General features: G+C 35.1%; 1 protein-coding gene across 2 annotated transcripts in view; it reads right to left on the bottom strand.

Moving 5' to 3' along the window:
- Nucleotides 1-4362: 4362 nt before the first annotated feature.
- MICU3 (mitochondrial calcium uptake family member 3) overlaps nucleotides 4363-21801 on the bottom strand; it is a 45554-nt gene continuing 28115 nt past the window's right edge. Inside the window, exons 10-15 of one of the 2 annotated variants that reach the window (XM_072335107.1) lie at nucleotides 19964-20064; nucleotides 18161-18332; nucleotides 15049-15157; nucleotides 13976-14133; nucleotides 10822-10896; nucleotides 4363-5999 (exon numbers count right to left, since the gene is read on the bottom strand). In XM_072335107.1, coding sequence (XP_072191208.1) covers nucleotides 10828-10896; nucleotides 13976-14133; nucleotides 15049-15157; nucleotides 18161-18332; nucleotides 19964-20064 — 609 coding nt within the window. In that variant the 3' untranslated portion in view covers nucleotides 4363-5999; nucleotides 10822-10827. The remainder of the gene's footprint in view (nucleotides 6000-10821; nucleotides 10897-13975; nucleotides 14134-15048; nucleotides 15158-18160; nucleotides 18333-19963; nucleotides 20065-21801) is intronic. The other variant, XM_072335105.1, reaches the window with a different exon arrangement.

Raw genomic sequence — 21801 nt, 5'->3', positions numbered from 1 at the left:
GTGCTAATAGCACCTCTTTCCATAGGAAGCCATCTTCATGTCTTCTGCAGAGGTCTAGTTTCAAAATATTCCTGTTGAAAGCACCACCTTGAGATAGAAGTCACACCACGGCTGTCATTGCTGACGTTATGAGTTCTTTTATATTACTGTCAGATCACGCTGCATTTCCACAATGCCTGTTGTGTATGGGTAGCTGTTAAGAGTATCTTGGTGTATTTAAGAAGTGAGAAACTGCACTAGGAATTCTGATCTTGGGGCAAGTCATCCAGCTAGAGCAAACAGTAGGACAAGGTCTGTACACATGTAATGGAATTATCCAGGCATTTTAAGGTATTTTAAGATGTGATAAACAGTTCCTGGTAATCAATCTTGTAAAGTAATAGCTGCAAAACTGAAGGAAATATCAAGTTGGGAGAACGTTTCATATGGTGGAGAGAAATGATCTGTAATTGATAATTTGGCATTAAGAGTCTCTTAAGAGCTCTGTTTCGTAACAGTTTGGAAGGTCATAAAATTTAAAACCAATAAGAATAGAAAAGTAAAATGAGCCATAAAAGGAAATAACCAGAACAACGATTATGTAAATTGACAGTGTTCTCCTTCATGTATATGTGGTTTAAATACCCGAATACTGCAGTGAGAGAGCATTTGTCTGGCTCAGGTTGGGAATTACTTCAGCATCCATTCAGTTTCCTGAGGATTTAATATCCAGAGATGGCCGTAGACATTCACATTTACAGCCCATTCATGAGTTATGACGAGCAGCTGGAAGTACAACATGTGTAAGAGCTATAAAATTCCACTGATCTCTTAAGACTACCATTACAAAAACTGAGTGTGGAAAAACAAGACTTCATATTGTGAGCTCATTTTAAATTGTCACAGATTTCCTGAATGATAGAACTGTCCGCAAGCCACAAACAAGACACATTGCTAACTGGGCAAACCAGTGGCTCTGCAGGGATGTTCTTTGACCTTCATGATAGGGAACGTGCTGGTAGCTCCTCTCCAGAGTGCCTATAAGTGGGAGCACACTTACCACGCATGGAAAAAGAAATCTTTCAGTAGTGTCTCCTTCATGAGAGATATCACTTAGCAAATGCATGTTGCATACCAGCTGGAGTTGAGTACCATCTGTCTATAGTTCATGGCTCCTGGCTACGTGGAAACAAACCACTTAGTAACCACTCCTGTCTTAAACATTCTAGCCATAAGATGTATTTTCATTGAAGGGCTGGCCCAAAGGTATTCACTCTTGCTCTGTGCTCACTCTAGCAAGGTACTTTATTTGAAACTGTTTGGATACCCAAACCTGACCGCTGTTGTAAGCTTTTCATTTTTTCACTTTCCACACTCTCCGCAGGAGAGCCTCACTTAACTCCTCTTCAGGTAATAAAATCCTTCCTAGTGATTTCTTGAATGCTGTTCCTGGCTTGGTACGATAATGTATTTGCAGAGTCTTCTGTCACTTTCTGACAGTAATTTTTTCATTGTGTTGTTTTTTTCCCCCCAATCCTATTCATTTTGAGGTTTTCACTGTCTACCGTTTTGCCTTTTTGCCACTTAAGGTGGGAAAAACAGGAAAAAGTTCTACCATTTCTAACCAGCCAAAGGGATTCTGCACAATGCAGAAATCAGGCAAAAATTGAGCCCCATGGAGTGCAATCAATGCCCCTGAAAAGCTCTTTGTAAGAAAGCTTACCTCAGTGACACCATGTGCTGTGGGCACTGCTGGTTTCTGCCCTTTGGCATCTAAGTAGAGAACTATCAGTTTGACAACCAAGTATTATGTGTATGCTACAGAAGCTTTTATTATGAAACCAGGGTTCTCCTGCAGGCAATTGAAACCTTATATGCAGGTAATGCCCTGAAATGCCTTGACAGGGCTGGGCAGCTCTATGCCTTGTTCACACATCTAGGTTTGAGTATTATTCAGGAATGAGGTACCTGCCCACGTTCCTGCTTTCTATTGTCGGTAAGCAACAGAATCCATCTCTGCACAACATGCCGCATTCTTTTTCTTTCCCCTTCCCAGGAGTCCGTGGGCCAGGTTTTGGCTATTTGTACACTACGCTTATGAAGTTATAAAGAAAATGACTGGAGTAGAAAAGTAAAGGCTTCGATAGCCTCTCAGGGCATTTGCCACAAACAGGGACTCCTGGATTCCTGTTCCTGCTCCTTGTGCCATGCTTTGTTGTGTGATTTCAAGTGCAGAGGCACATTCTATTCACAAGATACGCTGTCTCTGGCAAGAAGCATAATTTGCTAGCACCTACCACAGCGGCACAAGTTTCTCTGAATCCAGACTACTATCATCCTGTTCTTCATTTCTGCTTCTGGCAAATATATTGGACCCACAGCAGCTCACACTCAGCTCCATTTTTGCTGCCAGCAGCCTCTAGTGAGCCCTTACACTCAGGGCTGCCTGGTTAACTAGTTCAGCTAGCTTGCCAGTTTAAAACAGTTTGTGGTATTTCTGGATCTCATGAAATTCTTTACATGCTCTTGTTAGAAAGTGCATGTGACTAAGGCTCAGTGTCTTGCGGCAGGGATGTCCATACTTGAAAGGCTGGTTTTGTTGCTTGTTTTCCTTTTACAGCACTGCACTCAGCAATGTATCCTTTTGAATCAAGCTTTTTAGCTTCTAAATCAGGGTTAGAACAAGCTGGCTTCATTCTTTCAAAACAGAAATTACACCTCGGGCAAATCACCTAACACTGCTTAACAGTAAGCCCAGTTACTAAAAAAGCATGGCTTACAGCTGTAGCCATTTAAAATGAAGGAGGATTATAAATCCGTAAATGAAGAATTTGCAACAGATGTTAGAAAACAGGAGCTGGAACAGTTCCTGTGCAATGATGTTATTTCAGTTACTTTTTCAAATTAAAGAGGACATATAAGTGGATAACAGCTCCGCGTGCTTCAAAAACAAACACCAACCCAAATCCAAAGCACCTGACCAGGAGTAATAGTTTATTTGCTTACATTGAATAGAAATATTTTACTAAAACTTAAATCTGTTTAATATGTTGCTATTTCTATGCATGTTTATACATACATGAGTACTTTAAATTACAATCTTTGAGTACTAATATTTTCTATGGGACTTTTCTAGTTAACAGTAATGTGCACCTGTGGGAGGAGTTTGTAAGTCAAGGTAGTGGTAAAGATTAACAGTACCCGTTTGAGATTAACGCACACCCCATGTACTTAATTACATTTTTGCGCGTAAGAACTTAATCTATCCAAGGGCACCACCTGCTGACAGCTTCAGGGTGCCAAACCAAAGCTTCATGGACTTTCCAATACTGGGAAAAACACTGTACATCCAGAACTCACATATGTTTGAAAACATATCAGCTTTGGCTCAACTTTAAGGGGAGTTCAGACACGGCACTGCTATACTTTTGCTTCAGGTTCATTTTTTGAATAGTCAGATTTTGGTCTGATTTTTCTACTTTTACAAGCGATAGTTTGAAACAGTTACTGGCAAAAGAACTCCAGACACGTCCCCAGAGCACGACAGATCATTCAAGACTGTTATGCAAACTAAGTGAATCAAAAGAAAGTGAAACATTCCTCTTTCAGGTGGAAAACAGAAGACCAAATAAGTATGCAGGCCGTACCACAAACAACATGCGATTTTAATAATTAACACTGCAATGATCATTAGTTTCAAGTGCATTTATTTTGAAATAAAATACATATATTCATATTCTACAATACATATATTATTATTATTATTAAATATGAAAAAAATACTCTTAAAAACTAATCTGACATTTTTCACATTCTATTTTATACTGTGTGGCTACAGTTAGGAAATATATAGAAAAATGGTAACATTGTCTCAAGCCAGCCATAAAAGCAAAATGCACTGTTGCCTGCTGTAAGGAAGGAGACAAATGATGATGGTTGCTACTGCCTACTCCAAAGGTGAGAGGGCAGTAGTGACTGAAGAGGAGTGAGGGGAACTCCTGCAATAACTCACTATCCCTTCTTCTCATTTGTTTTGTTCTTCATCACTCAAGCAGCAAAGTGGGTTTTACTTACACTGACAAGAAGCAGTGTGACAGCTCTGCGTACCAAGACGATACATTGAATACTAACGACTCTCTAAATCAAACACAGGGATTACATCTTATCCATGTCCTGTTGTATCAGTTCAAGAAACCCTATGTGAATCTTCTCTGATTCTTTTCATACTGTCAGTAGTTTAAGGAGGTCAGGGTGGAAATTCGGTATTTATTGTGAAATGTAAATTCAAATAGCGTTCTTCAAAGGCTTTCTGAACTCTTCCTTAAAGCTACATTTAAAAAGACATTCTAATTAGCATTTTTTTTTATTTTTTTTTTCCTTTTTAAACTTTCTAGAGAAAAATTTCTAAAAAAAAAAAAAAACCATCCTGCTTTCCATTTTGTTTTACTTCTGAACACAGCTGTACTTACACAGATGCTATATAGTCTTCTATTTGCACGTGATGTAAGATGATATTTGAACAATGTGCACTAAATATAATTTCAAAAAGTTTGCTTATAATCATTTGGAGTAATAGAAGATTTCACACAAGCACATATTTGTAGGGGTTGGAAGGGATCTCAGGAGATCATTGAGTCTCACCCCCTTGCCAAAGTTCACTACAGCGTATTCAGTTTGAAATACTCGAAGGCATATATTGTTCCAATGCAAATGCAGACGTATCTAGCATCCAGCCCACCTTTTCAATAATGATATAAAAATTGTGTTCATGTTTGTTGCGATCTAACATGCAACATATAATAGTCGCCTTGAAAGGGAGTAAGAAAAAAATACTGCTGCAGAATAACAAAGAAAAAAATTAAGAGGAAATCACAAGCATAACAGCATTCTTATGACTGTTTCAGTATTATCTAAATATACAGGGCATGAAAGGTCACGGCAGCTACTGACTGCCTGTAGTCTCATCACCTGAGTAAGGCCTAATTTATGTCTAGTATTTGATTTGAAATATTCAAATATTAGCAAGTGTTGCTCTGTGCTGCTGCATGCATTCATATTTTGTTTTGCTTTTTCATTTGACGCAAACATGAGTTGTTTTTCAGATGCTGCATTCCAGAGTAGTGAATCAGACAGCGATAATTTCTACTCAGTGCCACATCTTCATATAAAAGTGCACTATTCACAAGAAACACAATTTTAGTCTACCAGAAATATATAAGTGAGTATACACATGGAAATAAGGTCTGTAATAAATATTATAAAGTGTGTTACTTAACATGAATTTGAATATTTTTACTTCCCTTCAACATAGTACTCATAAGACATCTTAAAATCAGTACAATTTTTAGAGGATTAAATTAATACAGATAATAATAAGACTTAGAAAATCTGAACATTATAGTTCATACAGTACCTCTCTTAGGTAAATACCTATCTTTCACATTATAATCCATAACTTTACCGTAATGGCTTTGTTAACTTCTAAGAGTAGTTTGTACATTCAACTCATATGCAATTTGCTACATGAGACATTCTAATTCCCAATTTAGTACAAACATTTAATGGTATTCTTCTGAAAGCAAATTCACAGTCTAAGTTGATACAGGCAGCTTCTCTCCATTGCCAAAATGTTTGCTTAGTCAGGTGTAATATTTTTGTTTTCCTTTATGTGAGAAACATATCTCAGAATAACAACAAATATTCAAAATGCATTCTTATGAAAAGGACTTGTGCCAATCAGACTACAGCTTGTCATTTAAATGAAATACATACTGAAAAGTGGTGGAAAAGCAGTCCTGTGTTTTCTACTGCAACTGGAAGATTGATAAATCACCTGGGTTAGCCTGTTCTTCAACCAGAGTTTATAGGAATAAATACAGTTCTAACCAGGGCCCGTAATCCTGCTTTCTCTATCTCAGCATATCTCGTCTCCGAAATTGTTTCCATAGATCTCTGAGATGTTCACTGGTTACAGTCATCACACAAGAGTAATATTCCTTCCAACCATACCTGGGACTCTCCTGTGAAAAGTGAAGAACATACAATTGGAAAAAGATACTTTTCACTAAAGCAATACATTAAATGTTACTGAAACTCATATAGACTTCCTGTGAGCTTTAGTATTAGAATCACAAAGATCAAATACTTCAATGTCCCAGAAGTACTTAAAGTAAGGGCTATAAATCTATATGTAGGGTAAGCTTTCAAACTACATCCTCACCTCACAGCACAGAATTAGCATTCAAGAAAAAGCCTATTGATATCAAAAGCTTTAAGAGAGGACTTCCTCTTTATTCAAGTATGCCCTGCTCTCTATAGTTTTGTTTGTTCCTTCTCTCTGTTGACATTGCACTAAGAAGTTCACCTCTAGCACAAAATAAAGAATATAGAAAATTACTGATGTTCATGAAACTGAGGCATCGTGAAAAGCCAAATAAAATCTAGGCAGATGATATGAATGCTTCTTTATACTAAGTCACCTTAAATCTCAAACTGCACTGTAGTACAGTAACATTAATAAATGCTGTGGTCACGGATGCCTCATCCCTACAAGTGCTCAGGACCAAGATGGGGCCTATAGTAATCTAATCAACTGGAAGCCCCCTATGGCAGGGGGCTTAACACTAGCTAACCTTGAGGGCATTCTGTGATTCTATGGATAAGTGAACACTGAATAGAGAGGAATAATGGCCCACACCTAGCCTGGGAGTCTCACTAGGCTGTATGTTGTCTGTAAGAATCACCAGATCTCCTTATTTCTTCCATTATGCCACACTTTTTGTTAGTACATACACAAAGATGTAGCAGGATTAAATATTAGAGCAAGAAACAGACTAAGGAAGGAATAGGAATTATGTAGGTTACTCCAAAGTATCCCTTTTTACATTTTACAAATGTATTTACAAATAATTTTATATTGTAATCCATCAGTATCTGGAGTCAAATGGTTACAGTGCCAAGGTGAGAGACTGTCTGATACCTGGTTTTGGTTAAGCTGTGTGAAGTTGTTTAAAATATTGTGCTAACAGTATATTAAAACCAAGTGTTATGGAATGAAGCCTACATTCCATATATTCTTATTACTCATCTTGTATAATTAAAAAACATTCAGAAGCTGTAAATATTCAGAAAACAATCTAATCAGCACTATATGACAGACTTCAAATGAAATATTAGAAAGAATACTTACAAGAATGTAATTCAGTTCAGATTTATGATCAATTTCATTAAAAAAGCGTAACTCGCAAAACGCATTGTGTTATTTAACAAAAACACATTCAGTTAATTAACAACTGCTCTAAGATATGCATTTCCTTTTTATTTTAGTATACAAATTCAGAGGAATATTTGTGAAAATCAGTAAAAGAAATACTGAACCATGTGAACTGTTCATTTACTTCTAAATGTATGCCTCATTATTCTAGCTACTCTAAACTTACAGATGTAACAGTATCAAAAGTCCAAGTTCTGTAACTTCCAGTTACATCTGTAAGATGAGTAAGATGTGGCTATCACACATTTCTCACTTCATCTATTTCAGAGATTAATTAAGTTTTAAAAAATCTAAAGAATCTGTCACTTTTTTCTGATAGATGCATTCAGCCATTGCCTATTAGAGAAGTATGAAAACTAAAAGCTTTCATATTACTAACCACAAGACAAAGCAGAAGACAGAAGATAGAAGTTTATTGTTGAAATTCAAATGAGGTTCTAAATTCACACTAAAGCCTTCCACATCTTTCTTGAAATGAAAATGTCCTCCCCAATAGTCCCCACCTGAACCCCTTTTGTTTTTACCTATTATTGCTTCCTAAGAAAACTTATTGCAGGTTTAGAAAAATCAACAGAATTGAGACTATCCAGCAAACACTTCTTGTAATGCAAAAATCTTAAAATATTCAAGAACGTATTGGGATATACATCTCAATTTCTTTACAATTATGACAGAAAATATTCAACTTTAGGAATGTAAAAAAGTCAGCAAAATTGGAATTACATATTAAACCTCTATTACAGTTACTGAACACATAAATAGTTTAGCAAATGGTACTTTTAAATGGACTGGAATTCCTACTGAAAGGGCTCTATTAAAAATTTCTTCTAGAATCATGGAATGGTTTGGGTTGGAAGGGATCTTTAAGATCATCTAGTTCCAACCCCGCTGCTACAGGTAGGGACACCTCCCAGTAGATCAGGATGCTTCATCCAGTGTGGCCTTCAATGCCTTCACAGAGGGGCCATCCACAACCTCACTGGGCAACCTGTTCCAGCATCTCACCACCCTCACAGCAAAGAACTTATTTCTAATATCTGGTCTAAACCTTTCCTCTTCCAGTTTCAAGCTGCTTCCCCTTATCCTATTGCTGCACGTCCTTATAAAAACTCCCTCCTCAGCTTTCCTGTAGACCTCCTTCAGGTTCTGTAAAGCTGCTACAAGGTCTTCTCAGAGCCTTCTCTTCTCCAGTCTGAAGATCCCCAGCTCTTCCAGACTGTCCCCAAAGGAGAGGTGCTTGATATCCTTTTACTCTTGGATAACCTTTTCTTACAACTTTCAAAGCAGAGTTCTTTTCTCTATTCTGTTTGCCAACTCTCTGCTAATGTGATTTCTATGCTCTCCCTATAGGAGAGTACCTGCTGATGCCAAGTCAGATTCTGTGCCCTGTAGCAAGATCAATGTAGAAAAACAAGCTCTGCAAGAATACTGCCACCTGCTTGGATCACACCAAGCTTGTATAGTGGATCCCCAAGGACAGATTTTAATTATTTATCATAAGGGTAGAGCATTCTATATGCTGTGAAGTAAACAGCATTGGTGCAATGTGGAGATAAACAACGAGTGCAATGTATCGTTATACACCATTTCAGTGTGCCAATTCAAACGACAGTATAATCAGCACTAAGTATGCCAACTATCTTAATCTCTTTCATCAGTTCCAAGTTTACCACAGAAAGTATATCACTTCTCATGCTTTAGCTTTAAGTTTCCATTTCCATTAGCTGACATTTGCTCCAAACTTTAGGAAATGTTAACAATAAATTTGAAAAAAAAAGTATATACTATATACCATTTTAAACAACTCAGAATAGCTAACAGGATATGTTAATGTAATTCATCACAAGAGACAAGGAGCGGTTGCTCAAGTGATGAGCAGTAGCTGATAAACATGTCTGTAGGGAAGAAGGAGATTTATATATACGAGGCTTATACTGCATTCTTCACTGCACAAGGAACAGATATCTGACAGGTACCAGATAGATACTAGAAGCATTCTTGTTACTGCACCCAAGAGAGTTACAGGTGGGAAGAAGAGCAGGTTAAATTAACCAGCCACCTCCATACTACTGCCTGCAAGGCTGCTTCTAACCATGCTAGAGCACTCAATTAATTTGGTTTCTCCGTGCTGTCTCCCAGCACGTACTGTAGACATAACATTGTCCAATTTAAACAATTTTCCTTGAGAATAACTGTCTATCATGCAAAATGACAAAATCTCCCACTATAAATCTCAATTGTGTGTGTGCATGTCTGTATAGATTTATTTAAATATTTAACCAATTTATTGCATCTCAACAGGCAAATGAATTAATTTATTGCCTAAATTCAGGTCTTGTCAAGGTGTGTAGTTATCCAAACCTTATGCTTTTATCACAGTCTCTCTTTTTGCCACCAAGCTAATTTTATTGTGCTTGATGATTAGACATTGGACTTTTTCATGTCACTGTATTTTGCTCCAGTCAGTCACACACCATTCACCAAAATTATTAGGAAAGCATCATGGCTGTACAATATTTTGACAGTTTCCTGCTAGAGCTGTTCATTAGCTTGGAAAACTTACAGTTTAAACAACGTATAATGTGTAATTACAATGCAAACTGTACCTGACAATGCAAAAAAATATCACCTAATGAATGGCAGAATTAGTGGGAACAAGAGGGACTCAGTAGGTCAGATTGATGGTTGAACTTTGTGGTCGTGAAGGTCTTTTCCAACCATTATAATGCTGTGAGTTTTAAAGATGTGGGAAAGGAAGAAAGTAAATTCTGTAAGAGTCAAAAGTTTATTTCAAAAATTTATCTGAAGCCATTAATTTCCTCTTATGTGATTGTTAAGTAGCATTACCAAAATGTCATTTTACCTATTTCATTAGTCATCCATTAACCAGAATGAGAAACAAGGTGTTCTGTTTGTTAAGATCAGATTTCTTTTTTTATTCCTTGCATTTTAGTACAGTGCCTCAATGTTTAGGTTATACTGACCACATGTTATTAGCTAATGAAAATAAAGAAATACTAATACTTTGAATTTTCACACGGCGGATTTACAGAAACAGCCAAGGTGGTCATGTGTGGTCACAGTGCCTGTTTTTAAAGCAGCTGGTATAGAAAAAATATGCAGAAACATTATTGCTTTTTAAAGCATTTGTATTCATCAAAGTAGAATCAAACTACTAACAGTCTCTCAAGGAGAAAAATCTGCTTTTCCAGTCTTCACTGGTAAATACTTATTAGCTACAGGAACCTGAGAAATTACTGAGAAGATGGTCACAGGACAGACAGAAAAAAAACAACAAAAACTACATAAGAATACTTTTCCCTATCCTAAACACAGCACAAAATTGCCATTGGCTCACAAAACACTGACAGCATGAATTATTGTCAATTCCAGAATAAAATCCTAACATTTCAGTCAAAAACACAACAAGACATTTTGAGCTGCTACGTTGCTTACAATCAGATAACCTACTCTTGAATTCTGAAATGGGAAACAAAGCAGCGACAGTTTAACATTCAGCCATTCCTGCAAGCATGCCAGCACACTCAGACTGGGCAGCTAACACATACCGTAATTTATCTGCTATAGAGTTCCTTCCTCACGCAGGATTTGAAAGTAGTATACCTCTGTATAGGTTTGTAGCCCTGTGGAGCAGAAGATGGAGAAGTGCGCAGGTGCAGACAACATGTGAAGGCAGCCAGAGGTAAGCATAAGACAACAGTATCATGAAAATACAAAAAAATGGCTTTAAGTGACAAATAACTAGAAGATACAGTACAGTAGGTTCTGGGTAAAATGGTCATCATTTAGTCATTATGGCCCGAATCTTTCAGGTAAAAAAAAAAAAAAAGCAAATTTTTAATGGAAAGGGAATCTATTTACATACGTTTAAACCAATCAGCAAATCATTTCTATATATTTTTGTAAGTTTATGGCAATACTCTGACTGACCACTTGATGGCAGGTTAATATACTAGTTGGTTTCAAAACACTAAACGAAGTTACAGGTTACAATACTGTGTTCCCAAAGGAGAGAAATTTCTATAAATAAACTCCTGAAGACATTTGTTTTCTCAAAAAGTGAATATTTGTGATGTTCCTGTAAGAGGCAGTACCTGATTCTTTTCAAGCTTATAAATTTATGGCTATGATTTTAAGTAGGACAAATAGGATACAGATCTTTTAGAATTCCAGCTTCACCACACTTGTGTAACACTTCACTTTTGCTTTATCTTTTCTTCAGTATATCATAACAAAATGTCCTTTTCTATAACAAATGGTCCTTTTACTGAAATCTGTAATCACCCCAAGGTTCTTCTGGGCAAACATTTTAATCAAACAACCATTTAAAAAGTTGAATTACTTCAAATTACAGACCTGTTATAATCTGATATTTTTAGATTTTTTATAATTAATAGTATATATTTTTTAATGGTACCCAGGAACTACACTGATCTGAGCAGGCAAGAACTGTAAGTTACTTAATATTAAAATCAGGCATTTACACTTCATAAAAAGGTTACATTGTGCCAAGGCAAAAGTTTCCATGTTAACTAAAAACTACTGCACAAGAGCAAATAATGTTCTTTCATCTGTATAACATAGCTGACCAAAACTTAATACAGATTCAAAACATAGTTATTAACAAAGATTTGTTAGTTGTATGTTAGTTTTGATTTAGCACAAGACAGTGTTTGAGCCCACCACCATGTAGGAGCTATGGAGTAAACTTTTGCTTATTCTAGCCACACTAAATATCCTACAATTTTTCACGTACAAACAGTAGGATGCAATTAATGACACTTTCCACCAATTAGTTCTGGGCAAAAAGTTCTTGTGTCTTCTCTAGCCCTCATTCTAAAACTAGATGGGAGGAGAAAGATGTTATTAAAATAGAAAGGAAGATTTTTACAGCTTTCATTTCACAGGCTACTACAGACTCCCAGAAGAATCAGCTTTGTGTGAGAAAAACTTACTTGAAATGACAATTGGTAAGTTCAGTACTGCAGCTGTCTTAGAATACTAAAGAATGATTTCTGAATAATCAAACAAGCCTGAATATTGGTATGATTAGGAAAAACAAAACTGAAGATGGTATTTCTGGTCACTGAACAATCAGACTAAATCATATCCCCATCTTCACAGTCCAGGAGATATCTATTATCTAAATAAAACTAGACTTGATTTATGAAGAAAAGTGCTACTTGTCCTCACATCCTTGTGTATTCTCCACAGTTTTTTATGGAGTTCACTAGAATCTTTTAAAGAGGTCAAGGCAAAAGAAATATACATGCGTAAGTTTAGATAGTGCTGGATGACATAGATTTTCAGGGATTATACGTGATCTTAGTCATGAATTTTGTGGTGCAGAAACATGTAAAACATTTACAAGAATTGCTTAGTAAGCAGACTGTGTCCTGGTTAAATTAACAGACAGTGGCACACTTACAATTGGTAAACAATTATAACATATAGCTGGACATCTTGAAACAGTTATGAAACAATTATCATTCCCACACGATAATAAAAGGATTTGAGGACCAACAAGAAAATAAGCTCATCACAAATGCAGTGGCTGTTATCCACAGTTTAATATTAGATTATAATATTACAAATAAATAAATAAATAAATAAAATTATTCTAAAGAGACTCAACAATATGGAAAGTTTTCAAATTACATGTAGAAAGCTAATTCTGTGTGACTAAAATTACATTACAGAAGTAATAAACTGAAATGTGAATTATGGAAATCATCATATACAACTTTTGGAAAAATTAAAGTTCAACATTTATGTCTAGCTAGCAGGTTAAGCGGTAGCTAAGAACAGCACTTTGCATTTGATTAAAAATGTTAACAGCTGTTATATGGATGAAGAACTGTGACTTTTACTGATCATACTCTGTTTTTTTTCTGTTTGTTTGTTTTTTTCTGCTTCTATACAGTTTCCTACACTGAACATAAAGATGGCAGCAAGGCCTATACATTCCTCTAAAGGAAAAAGTACATATGATTTACAAGCTAGTTCCCTACATTTTCTGCAAGAGATTTTCTGCCCTCAGGCTTCTTGTGACTTGAAATAATAGATACAGGGTTAAGTTATCAAAAGCAACTTTGAACCAGAATGTAGTGTTTTTCAGCAGACCTTCACTAACTATTTGAAAATTAAAAATATTTTCCACTGTAACTCTTTCCAACACTCATTATCAATACTTGGCATTTTAAATAATGCTTTGAAACATCTGATGATGGTTTTTTACCTAAAGTGGCCAATTTAGAAAGACAAATTCTCTCTTCCCTGAGAATAACTCAGATGTTATTACTATCCTTGTCAGAGCTCTTAATGCCAATCTATGAGTTGCGCAATACAGAAGTAATGACAGAATGACAGTATGGAGTGAATTGATGATCTCCATTTGATTATTGTTATATGTTATATATTATATTATATATACATATATAATATATATACATATATATTATATATGCATATATATAATATATGTTATATATTATTATATGTTATGTGTTCCTTATATTACTTTGTAATTTAAAAAATAACCAAGAACGTCAGAGGCATTTATCTCACAGACTGCTTTTGGATTTCTATATGTGTTTAAACATATGAACCGTTGGTTTGCAACATACCCAATGCCACAGGTCAAAGTAAGAAGAGGCCAGCAGTAAAATCAGTTAATATAAATTTAAAGGTTAAAATCCTTACCCTAAACCCTCGATTAAGTCTATCTTTCATAATGCCGATAAATTCTTTGTAACTCAATTGGTCATCTCTGTCGACGTCAAAAATCTTGAACACTGTGTTCACCAAATGTGGTGAAAGCTTTACACCTGTGGCTACATAAACAGCACGCTTGAATTCATCTACATAGAGAAAATATCAGAAGTGAAATTAAACACAGAAATTTAAACTCTGAAATCCAAGCAATCTTTTAAGCTTTCACACTTATGCATTAAAAATAATAAAATTTGAAAAACATAACTGAATTTAATGGGCTTAATGCAAGTAGTTCTCAGCTATTATAAAATAACACACTATCAAATATTTTATATGAAAGACAACAATAGATATACTATACTATATCTAATTACAAAACCAGAAAATCATATTATAATTAATCTTACATTACATTTACGCTGATGACATTTTCTTAATTGACAGAACAAAAGAAACAGAATTTAGGAAACAGAGCAGAGAAAACCATATATTCCATTAGTAAAGCCATGTGATGAAGGACTACACTGGTGCTAATGTGACAGACTCACTGAGAACCTAGTTGGAGTGAGTACCCAAGCTTGACCACTTCAATTTGCACTCCCCCATGCACTAAAGATTCTAGTGGGCATGTACCTTTCAATTCCCACTTATTGATTTGTGAAAACAATCTGTCCCTCTTTGAACTTTCTGATAGTTTCCTCCTACAAACTTCAGAGCAGCAAGTTTCAGAGACCCAGTATGTAAAGATGCTTTCACCTACTTTAAAATAATCTCTTATAGGTGTCATCAATTGCCTTTTAACCCTTGTACTGCAGGATTTGATGTCAAACTGTCCTGCATTCACCTTATCCAGCACTTACATGACTTCCTAAGGCTTTAATGTATCTCTTGAGACTAAGACTTCTCTCTAAATAAGTCCTACCCTTTTCAGAATTTTATCTAAGATGCTAAAAGTGCAAACTAGGAACAAAAAGCCAATTTCCTCTCTATTTGAGTCAACAGCTCTGTATCTTTGTCAAAAAAAATTGTTAAAAATTATCTAACTTTTTATAAAAACTTACCTTGACCTATGGAACGACTTGCAAAATTATACATTTGCATTGCAATTGTAAAGTCTTCTAGGTTGTTCAAGAACTGGAAAAATGATCTAAACTCATCGAATGTGATACCCTAATGAAGAAAAGGATGTATATTAGCATGATTAGAAGTATTGGTAGCGACAACAAAGGAATAAACAAACATTGCCTCTACACAAATCTATTTCATTTCAGAACAGATATTGCAGTCATTGGAATAAACATGATCGTACTGAAGTCAGCAAAGTACAGAATTTGGATCTAGTAAAGAATGTAGGATGTCTTTCCTGTTTTCCACTACAATGGATAGCAAATCCTTATTGAAAATACAGTCAGAAATACTTCTCTGCTACTTAAGCCTATCTCAAAAATTCCATGAGGATTATTAAGATGTGACAATTAACAAGGAGAATGAGTCTAGGTATGACTAAATATTGCAATGCCTACTAATGAAAACCACTACGAACCACTGTTATTTATGGTGTATGTGCATTCACAAAAGTATACGAAATTAACAAATATGACCTAATGTAAGCACTATATTCTAAAGAGAATGTTTTACACATCCAGATGTAGCCACTTAGATCTCTTTAGTTGATACTCTTACGTTGCAGGGCCTCTCTAATTAAAAAAGAAAATCTTTTCAATTTTGAAATTCTGAAAATTCAGATTTTCTTCTAAAAAAGTGGAAAAGTTCTTACGTGAGCATTTTTCCTTTTCCTTGTGGTATTTGCTCTGCTTTTTTCTTGTCCTAGCTACCAACCCGAAGACATGATAATTTACCTCCACATCAATACTGAAAGAACCTTAAACAGAGACTTTGAATTAAGCCAGGACTGATTTAATGCTATAATAGTATTAATGTCATCCTTTCCCATTCTTTGTAAAAATGGATGTGGTTTATTTATTTTTTATATTTTACTAGACAAAACTGTTATGCACAAATTATGTTAAAATTCATGGAATATCTTCAGGAGCTGGTATTTGTACTAATTTCAGGTGCCAGAATGAATCACTAGATGCTTGGCATCTAGTTAGTAAAAGGAAGAAAACATACGGTGAGCAGGCAGCAGGCCAGCTGAACTTTTTAACATGAGCACAGCATGCCAAATGATTGTTATGGTTCTTTGGAGACTACTGCAGCGAGCACTAGGAAAGATTATTTAACAGGCTAGACCCATTCACTTTTAGATGGAATCCTCTGGTTTATATTAGCCTTGCAGAATATCAATAAACAGAAAAAAGCAGTAATTTTATAATGTTGGAAGTACAATGCTATTTCAAGTGCAAAAAAGCACAAACATCTGAGCAATGCCTCTACGGCAATGAGAGGCAAAGCCCCACTCTCAAGCAAGATGGTTGGCATAGGAATTAACTTTTTCCACTGCACTGACAACACTTCCACCAAAACAGCGATACTGCATTATGACAAAGGGGCAATGTCCTATTTTAATAATCGGTATATAGCATATGACATTTAGATACATGGCAATGGTAAAGTGCCTGGATGTTTCCAGAATGCAGCAAAAGCAGGCTTTTAACCAAGTGACAAAGCATTCTACATAGAAGTTACTCTTAGCTGATGAGCCTACTAGAGATCAAAAAGAGGAAACTAACTTGGAAGGCTTGTTATTGGAACGATGATATTGGAAGACATGTTTAAAAGGAAGTGTCTATATTTGTACTTACTTGTAATAAGATTTACCATTAAAACAAGTATTTCTGTTTATCTATGAGTACCATTATTTTCTAATTCTTGTTATACAAGATTATTCCAGATTTTTATACATATGTAAAACTTGATTTTAACGTTAAACAAAATACAACAATGAACCATGAAAAAAAGAGCTTTATACCAGTTCTGCTGCACAGTCTTGGCTTCATATACTAAAAGCTGTGTAGTCCTTTTACAGAGTACTTAGAATTGAGCTCCTCAACAGCTTGACTGGCAACTCAGAGATTGTCAGTAAGCAGGAACTCCGGTCCCAGTCATACTGCTGCCTTTTATATCTAATCAGGTACAGAAGAAACAGCATTGCATTCTCTTTCCATTCCCCAGTCATTAATAAGAACGGCACTGCCATCAATAAGCATATGAGTGATCCCCTGTTAAGACTATAATACAGACAGATAAAGTGTGTCAATGTTATGTCTGAAGAGATGCTATTCGAGTGGCAATGTAAAAGAGAAGTAAGGGAAAGAGGATTTTTCAAATACCTTATTGCTAGAAAATTCTTTTTTGTTTTGTTTAAATCTTTTTCTTTTTTTTTTTCTTTTTTTTTTTTTCATTTAAACTGAACTTGAATGTAATACGAAGCTTAAAAATATAACTAAATCACATAAACTAAATTATATTAATGATTCCATGTTCTTTATTATTCTACTTTTTAGTCAGCAATTAACCTGAGAAATGTAAAATGCACAGCTTACGAACAGAATAAATTCCTGGTGCTATAGAAATCACTGACAGAATCTCAGAATTTCAGTCCAGTGAGGTTATGTTTCCATCTTGACAACACTGGGACTAGATGCTGCAGCCCATTACTGTTTTAGTGTGGTTTAACCCAGCAAGCAGCTAAATGCCACACCATCTTTCACTCACTCCCCCTCTCTCAGTGTGGGAGTGTATATACATATATATGTATGTATATGTGTATATACGTATACGCATGTATTTATGCATACAAACAGACAAAACAAGAGATACAAAAAAAATGCTCACCACCTGTCAAACAATGCCCAGCCTGTCCCCAGGCAGCAGCAGCCTCCCCAGCCAACACCCTTCCACTTCAGTTTTTCTTTTCACAAGATGTCATATGGTATGGAATATCACTTTGGCCAGTTTATGCCAGCTGTCCCTGGTTCTGTCTCCTCCCAGCTCCTTGAGCTCTGCCAGCCCCTTGTTGGCAGGACAGTATGAGAAACTGAAAAACTGAAACATCCGTGGCTCCCCACAGCGCTGCTCAGCAGCAACTAAAGTGTGGGTGTGTTATCAACACCGTTTTTCTCATAAAGCCAAAACATAACATCACACCAGACACTATGAAGAAAATCAGCTCTGACTCAGCTGAACCAAGTCACCTAGGTAAACAATTACCTTTTCTTCAGGAATCCTGCAGCGCATGTTTTCCAAGTAACTTGATGTATTTTCCACATTGGTGTATCTCAAAAGAATATGTGCAAAATCTTCCTCACTGATAGTGTTCATCCCATTAGAATAGGAAAGGAATTCTATCTCTAGAACCTCAGTTTGCAGGTTATCCATAAATCTGAAGCATAAACATGAACATGGAAAATTAATAATATTTTATATTTTTACTATTCTTGTATAAGCATGTCCACTAAAACACTTGTAAAATACAAAGCCAAGTAGGATAATATAAATAATTTCCCTTTCTGTAGCACAGAGTGTACATTTGTTGATTCCACCCATTCGCACACTGACGTAATTTCAAATCAATGCAACAACCTTAACTCAAAGAGTTTTAGCAAGGATTGAAATAAATTACAAATTTAAGGATTGCATAATTTCCAGCTTGTGTTTGCCTAAATGTTTTCAGTGCGTCACTGAAAATTCTTAATACTTTAATTTATAGTTCTATACAGGATTTTTTAATTTTTATGTGCTAGACAGAAACTAACATTGTTTTAGCAATTTCCCCAAGTTTATTCCCCGTTTATTTAACTTAGATTGAGATTAATCTTACTTTTCTCTCTTTAACAACCTAAGTACTTTAGGGTACTATGGTTAGGCTGCGGTTGGACTTGACCTTCAAGGTCTTTTCCAACCTGGGTAATTCTATGGTTCTATGATTCTAAGTAGGATGAGCCAGCTCTTCCAGCCTTTCTCACCTCTCACCTATTTTCTTTTCAATACTTCACTAACCTTATGACATTTCTATGAACTCTTTATAATTTAACAACATTTTTGGTAAGTTCTGGGCACCTAATCTGGCTAATGTACAGAACAGCTGGTTACAGCTATACATAAAAGGGAATGTAACTTCCCTGATCCTGCTTTATGTCCAAGCTATATTACCAATGACCAAAGTCCTGGAGCTCAAATCCATTGACTGTCAACCACAACCTATACCACTTCCCTCTTACAGGTTCCCAAAGCACCTGCCCTCTCAACACTGTAACACTACTTCCTAATATATAACTTGACTTTTAAGAACTAGGAAGCAGCTCAAATCAAAAAGATGCCTATGAAGAATTGTATGTAGAAGGAAAGAGCCTCTAGTTCAGAGATTTTTTTGAGCTGGAAAGGTGGTTTTGAATAAAACTTGATGGATCTTCTTTTGTGAATATGACTAGTAGGTTTTGATCTCCTTAGCATTCACAGTATATTCTGGTGATAAATGGGCATTGTAACTATATATCATGAAAAAACCGCTATTTTCTAGTTTTGTTCTGAACTCACCACATTGTGATTTCACTTGATGATCCATATTTTTTTCGATTGTGTGAAAAACTGTATATTCTTTGTAACATCCAAGATATTAAGGAAAAATATTTCCCAAACATCTGATTAATTAAAACACAGTTTTAAATTTAACACAGTTAAAATAAACGATAACTATAAAGACAACAGATATTGGTACACTGGAAGGCATTACTATATAATCACACAGACACTGAATATCCCATGTTGGAAGGAACCCACAGGGATCAATGAGTCTAGCTTGTGGCTTGACACAGGACCACCCAAACAACCGACCATATCTCTGTCTTGTTGATGCTTTTATTAGATTACACTATGTGCAGCACAAAGGGAAAATAAACTTTATATCCCACATACATTATATACATGAATGCATAAACTATGTGTATAGTAATATAATACACATAAATTAGAACAAGCTTGCATTTCTCTAAAAGTCATAAAATTAAGACTTACCTATAAAAATCTTCGAAGTTCAGTTCAGCTTTTCCTTTCTTGCCAAAAAAGTGGACAAGCAGTGTTGTATCTGACAGTGAACTTGCAATATCATCACCACGCTTAAATATTAGAATAAAAAAAATGTATCAAAGAACATGACTGGATTAGTTACAGAACGGTAATCTGAGAATGTCTATCAACACAATAGATCTTTCTATAAAAAAAGATTTTGTGTTTCAAGTTCATACTGTTTAAAAAGATTTTAGTATTAAAATTTGTTAATTTAGTCATACAAAATAGCACTTTTCCACACAAGAAAGCATTGAGCTATTAATTGCATTCAGTAGAAAACACTTTAGAACAACAACTAATATTATGGATGCTGCAATGAATACAGAAAAAGCATAAAAAATAAAACCATCAACCCCTGAGGAAAAAATTGATCTAATCAGTTGAGGTAAATCACAAGAATAACTCCCTTTGAACCAAATTTCCTCTCCTTTCTACTGGGCAACTATAAGATATTAAAAAGATTTCCTTCATATAATCTTATATTTTCTTATATTTTATATCTTATTTTATACTAATTATGGGACTTTATATCCCACGAGTACTCAATAAGGTGTACTTTATTTGATTCAATATCATAAACAGCAGATGACTTCTGTTCAAATCTTACTGTCAAATGTATTAAAAGCAAAACTAATTAAAAAATAAATAAATCAATCCATGGAGTAATATTATTTTCATTCATTCCCCTAAAAATATTCCTAAAACATGTTGTCTTTGTATCAGACATTGATTATTTTAATTTTTTAACACATAGCAATACTTCTTCCTTAATAAATAACTATCAACTTTGAACGCATAGACTTGTAGGAGTACAAAAAACTAATTTTGACCATTTGTAACCACATGACTATCACATGTGTGCATTCAACTTCTTCACTATATAAATATCCTTACAGCACTGATGCTTGTGCATTGATCTTACCTCTTTTACAAAGACTCTTCAGATATCAGAGAGCTAAAAAAATCAGTCCGTAAAATAAAGGTCTTAAACAAGTCATAGTGTTCTACCATTAAAAGTATGTAGATATGGACAATAAGCAAAAATATGAGGCACAAACTACACACTTTCCTTTTAAGATCCAAGAGCTAAAGGAATAAGAGGAAAACTTTTCTGTACTATACTATCATCAGTTCAGGATTCTCAAGATTGTATTTCAACTACTTCAGCTTCCTCTTTATTCTCATATTCTTCTCCAGGGAGAAATAAGATGACATAGGATATATGCAGAGAGAGATTTCAAGTTCTTCAATTAAGACAGTGAGCAAATTAATTCAGAAAACTTACCACTATTTGTCTTTTAATATTGTTATCCTATACTACAGGGTACAATACACTGAAACACAGATACCCTGATTTCTTATGTCTTTTAAGCAATTAAGTCCCTAAGTACATTCAAACAATTTCCCTCAAGTACACTGAAAAGATATCAAATGTTAAATTACAGCCTTTCATCTTGCAAAAACATTTCAAAACCTAAGACCTAGGCTGCATTCACCCATATCTAAAGAACCATTTAACAAATACAATACTTAAGTTTTTTTGTTTTTTTTTTACAGTTCCTATTTGGTCAGCCTCACTAAAAGAACGACAAAAAGCCCTACAAACTTCAGCCCAGAAACACAACCCTGTGTGTTTCTCCATAGAACTGCAGGCAACTGAAAACTTATTTCTTTATTCCTTTTGCCTTGATAGCACTTTATAAATTCTCTCTCTTAAGGGCAAATGAAAAAGCTTTAGTCATTTAAAGCTATTGTTTATCATTAATAATAAGTTTTCTATTTTA

The sequence above is a fragment of the Excalfactoria chinensis genome, chromosome 4, assembly GCF_039878825.1.
Source record: "Excalfactoria chinensis isolate bCotChi1 chromosome 4, bCotChi1.hap2, whole genome shotgun sequence".
In the NCBI taxonomy this organism is placed as follows: Eukaryota; Metazoa; Chordata; class Aves; order Galliformes; family Phasianidae; genus Excalfactoria; species Excalfactoria chinensis.
The sequence above is the reverse complement of the archived record's forward strand: the minus strand, read 5'-3'. Positions and strand labels throughout refer to the sequence as shown.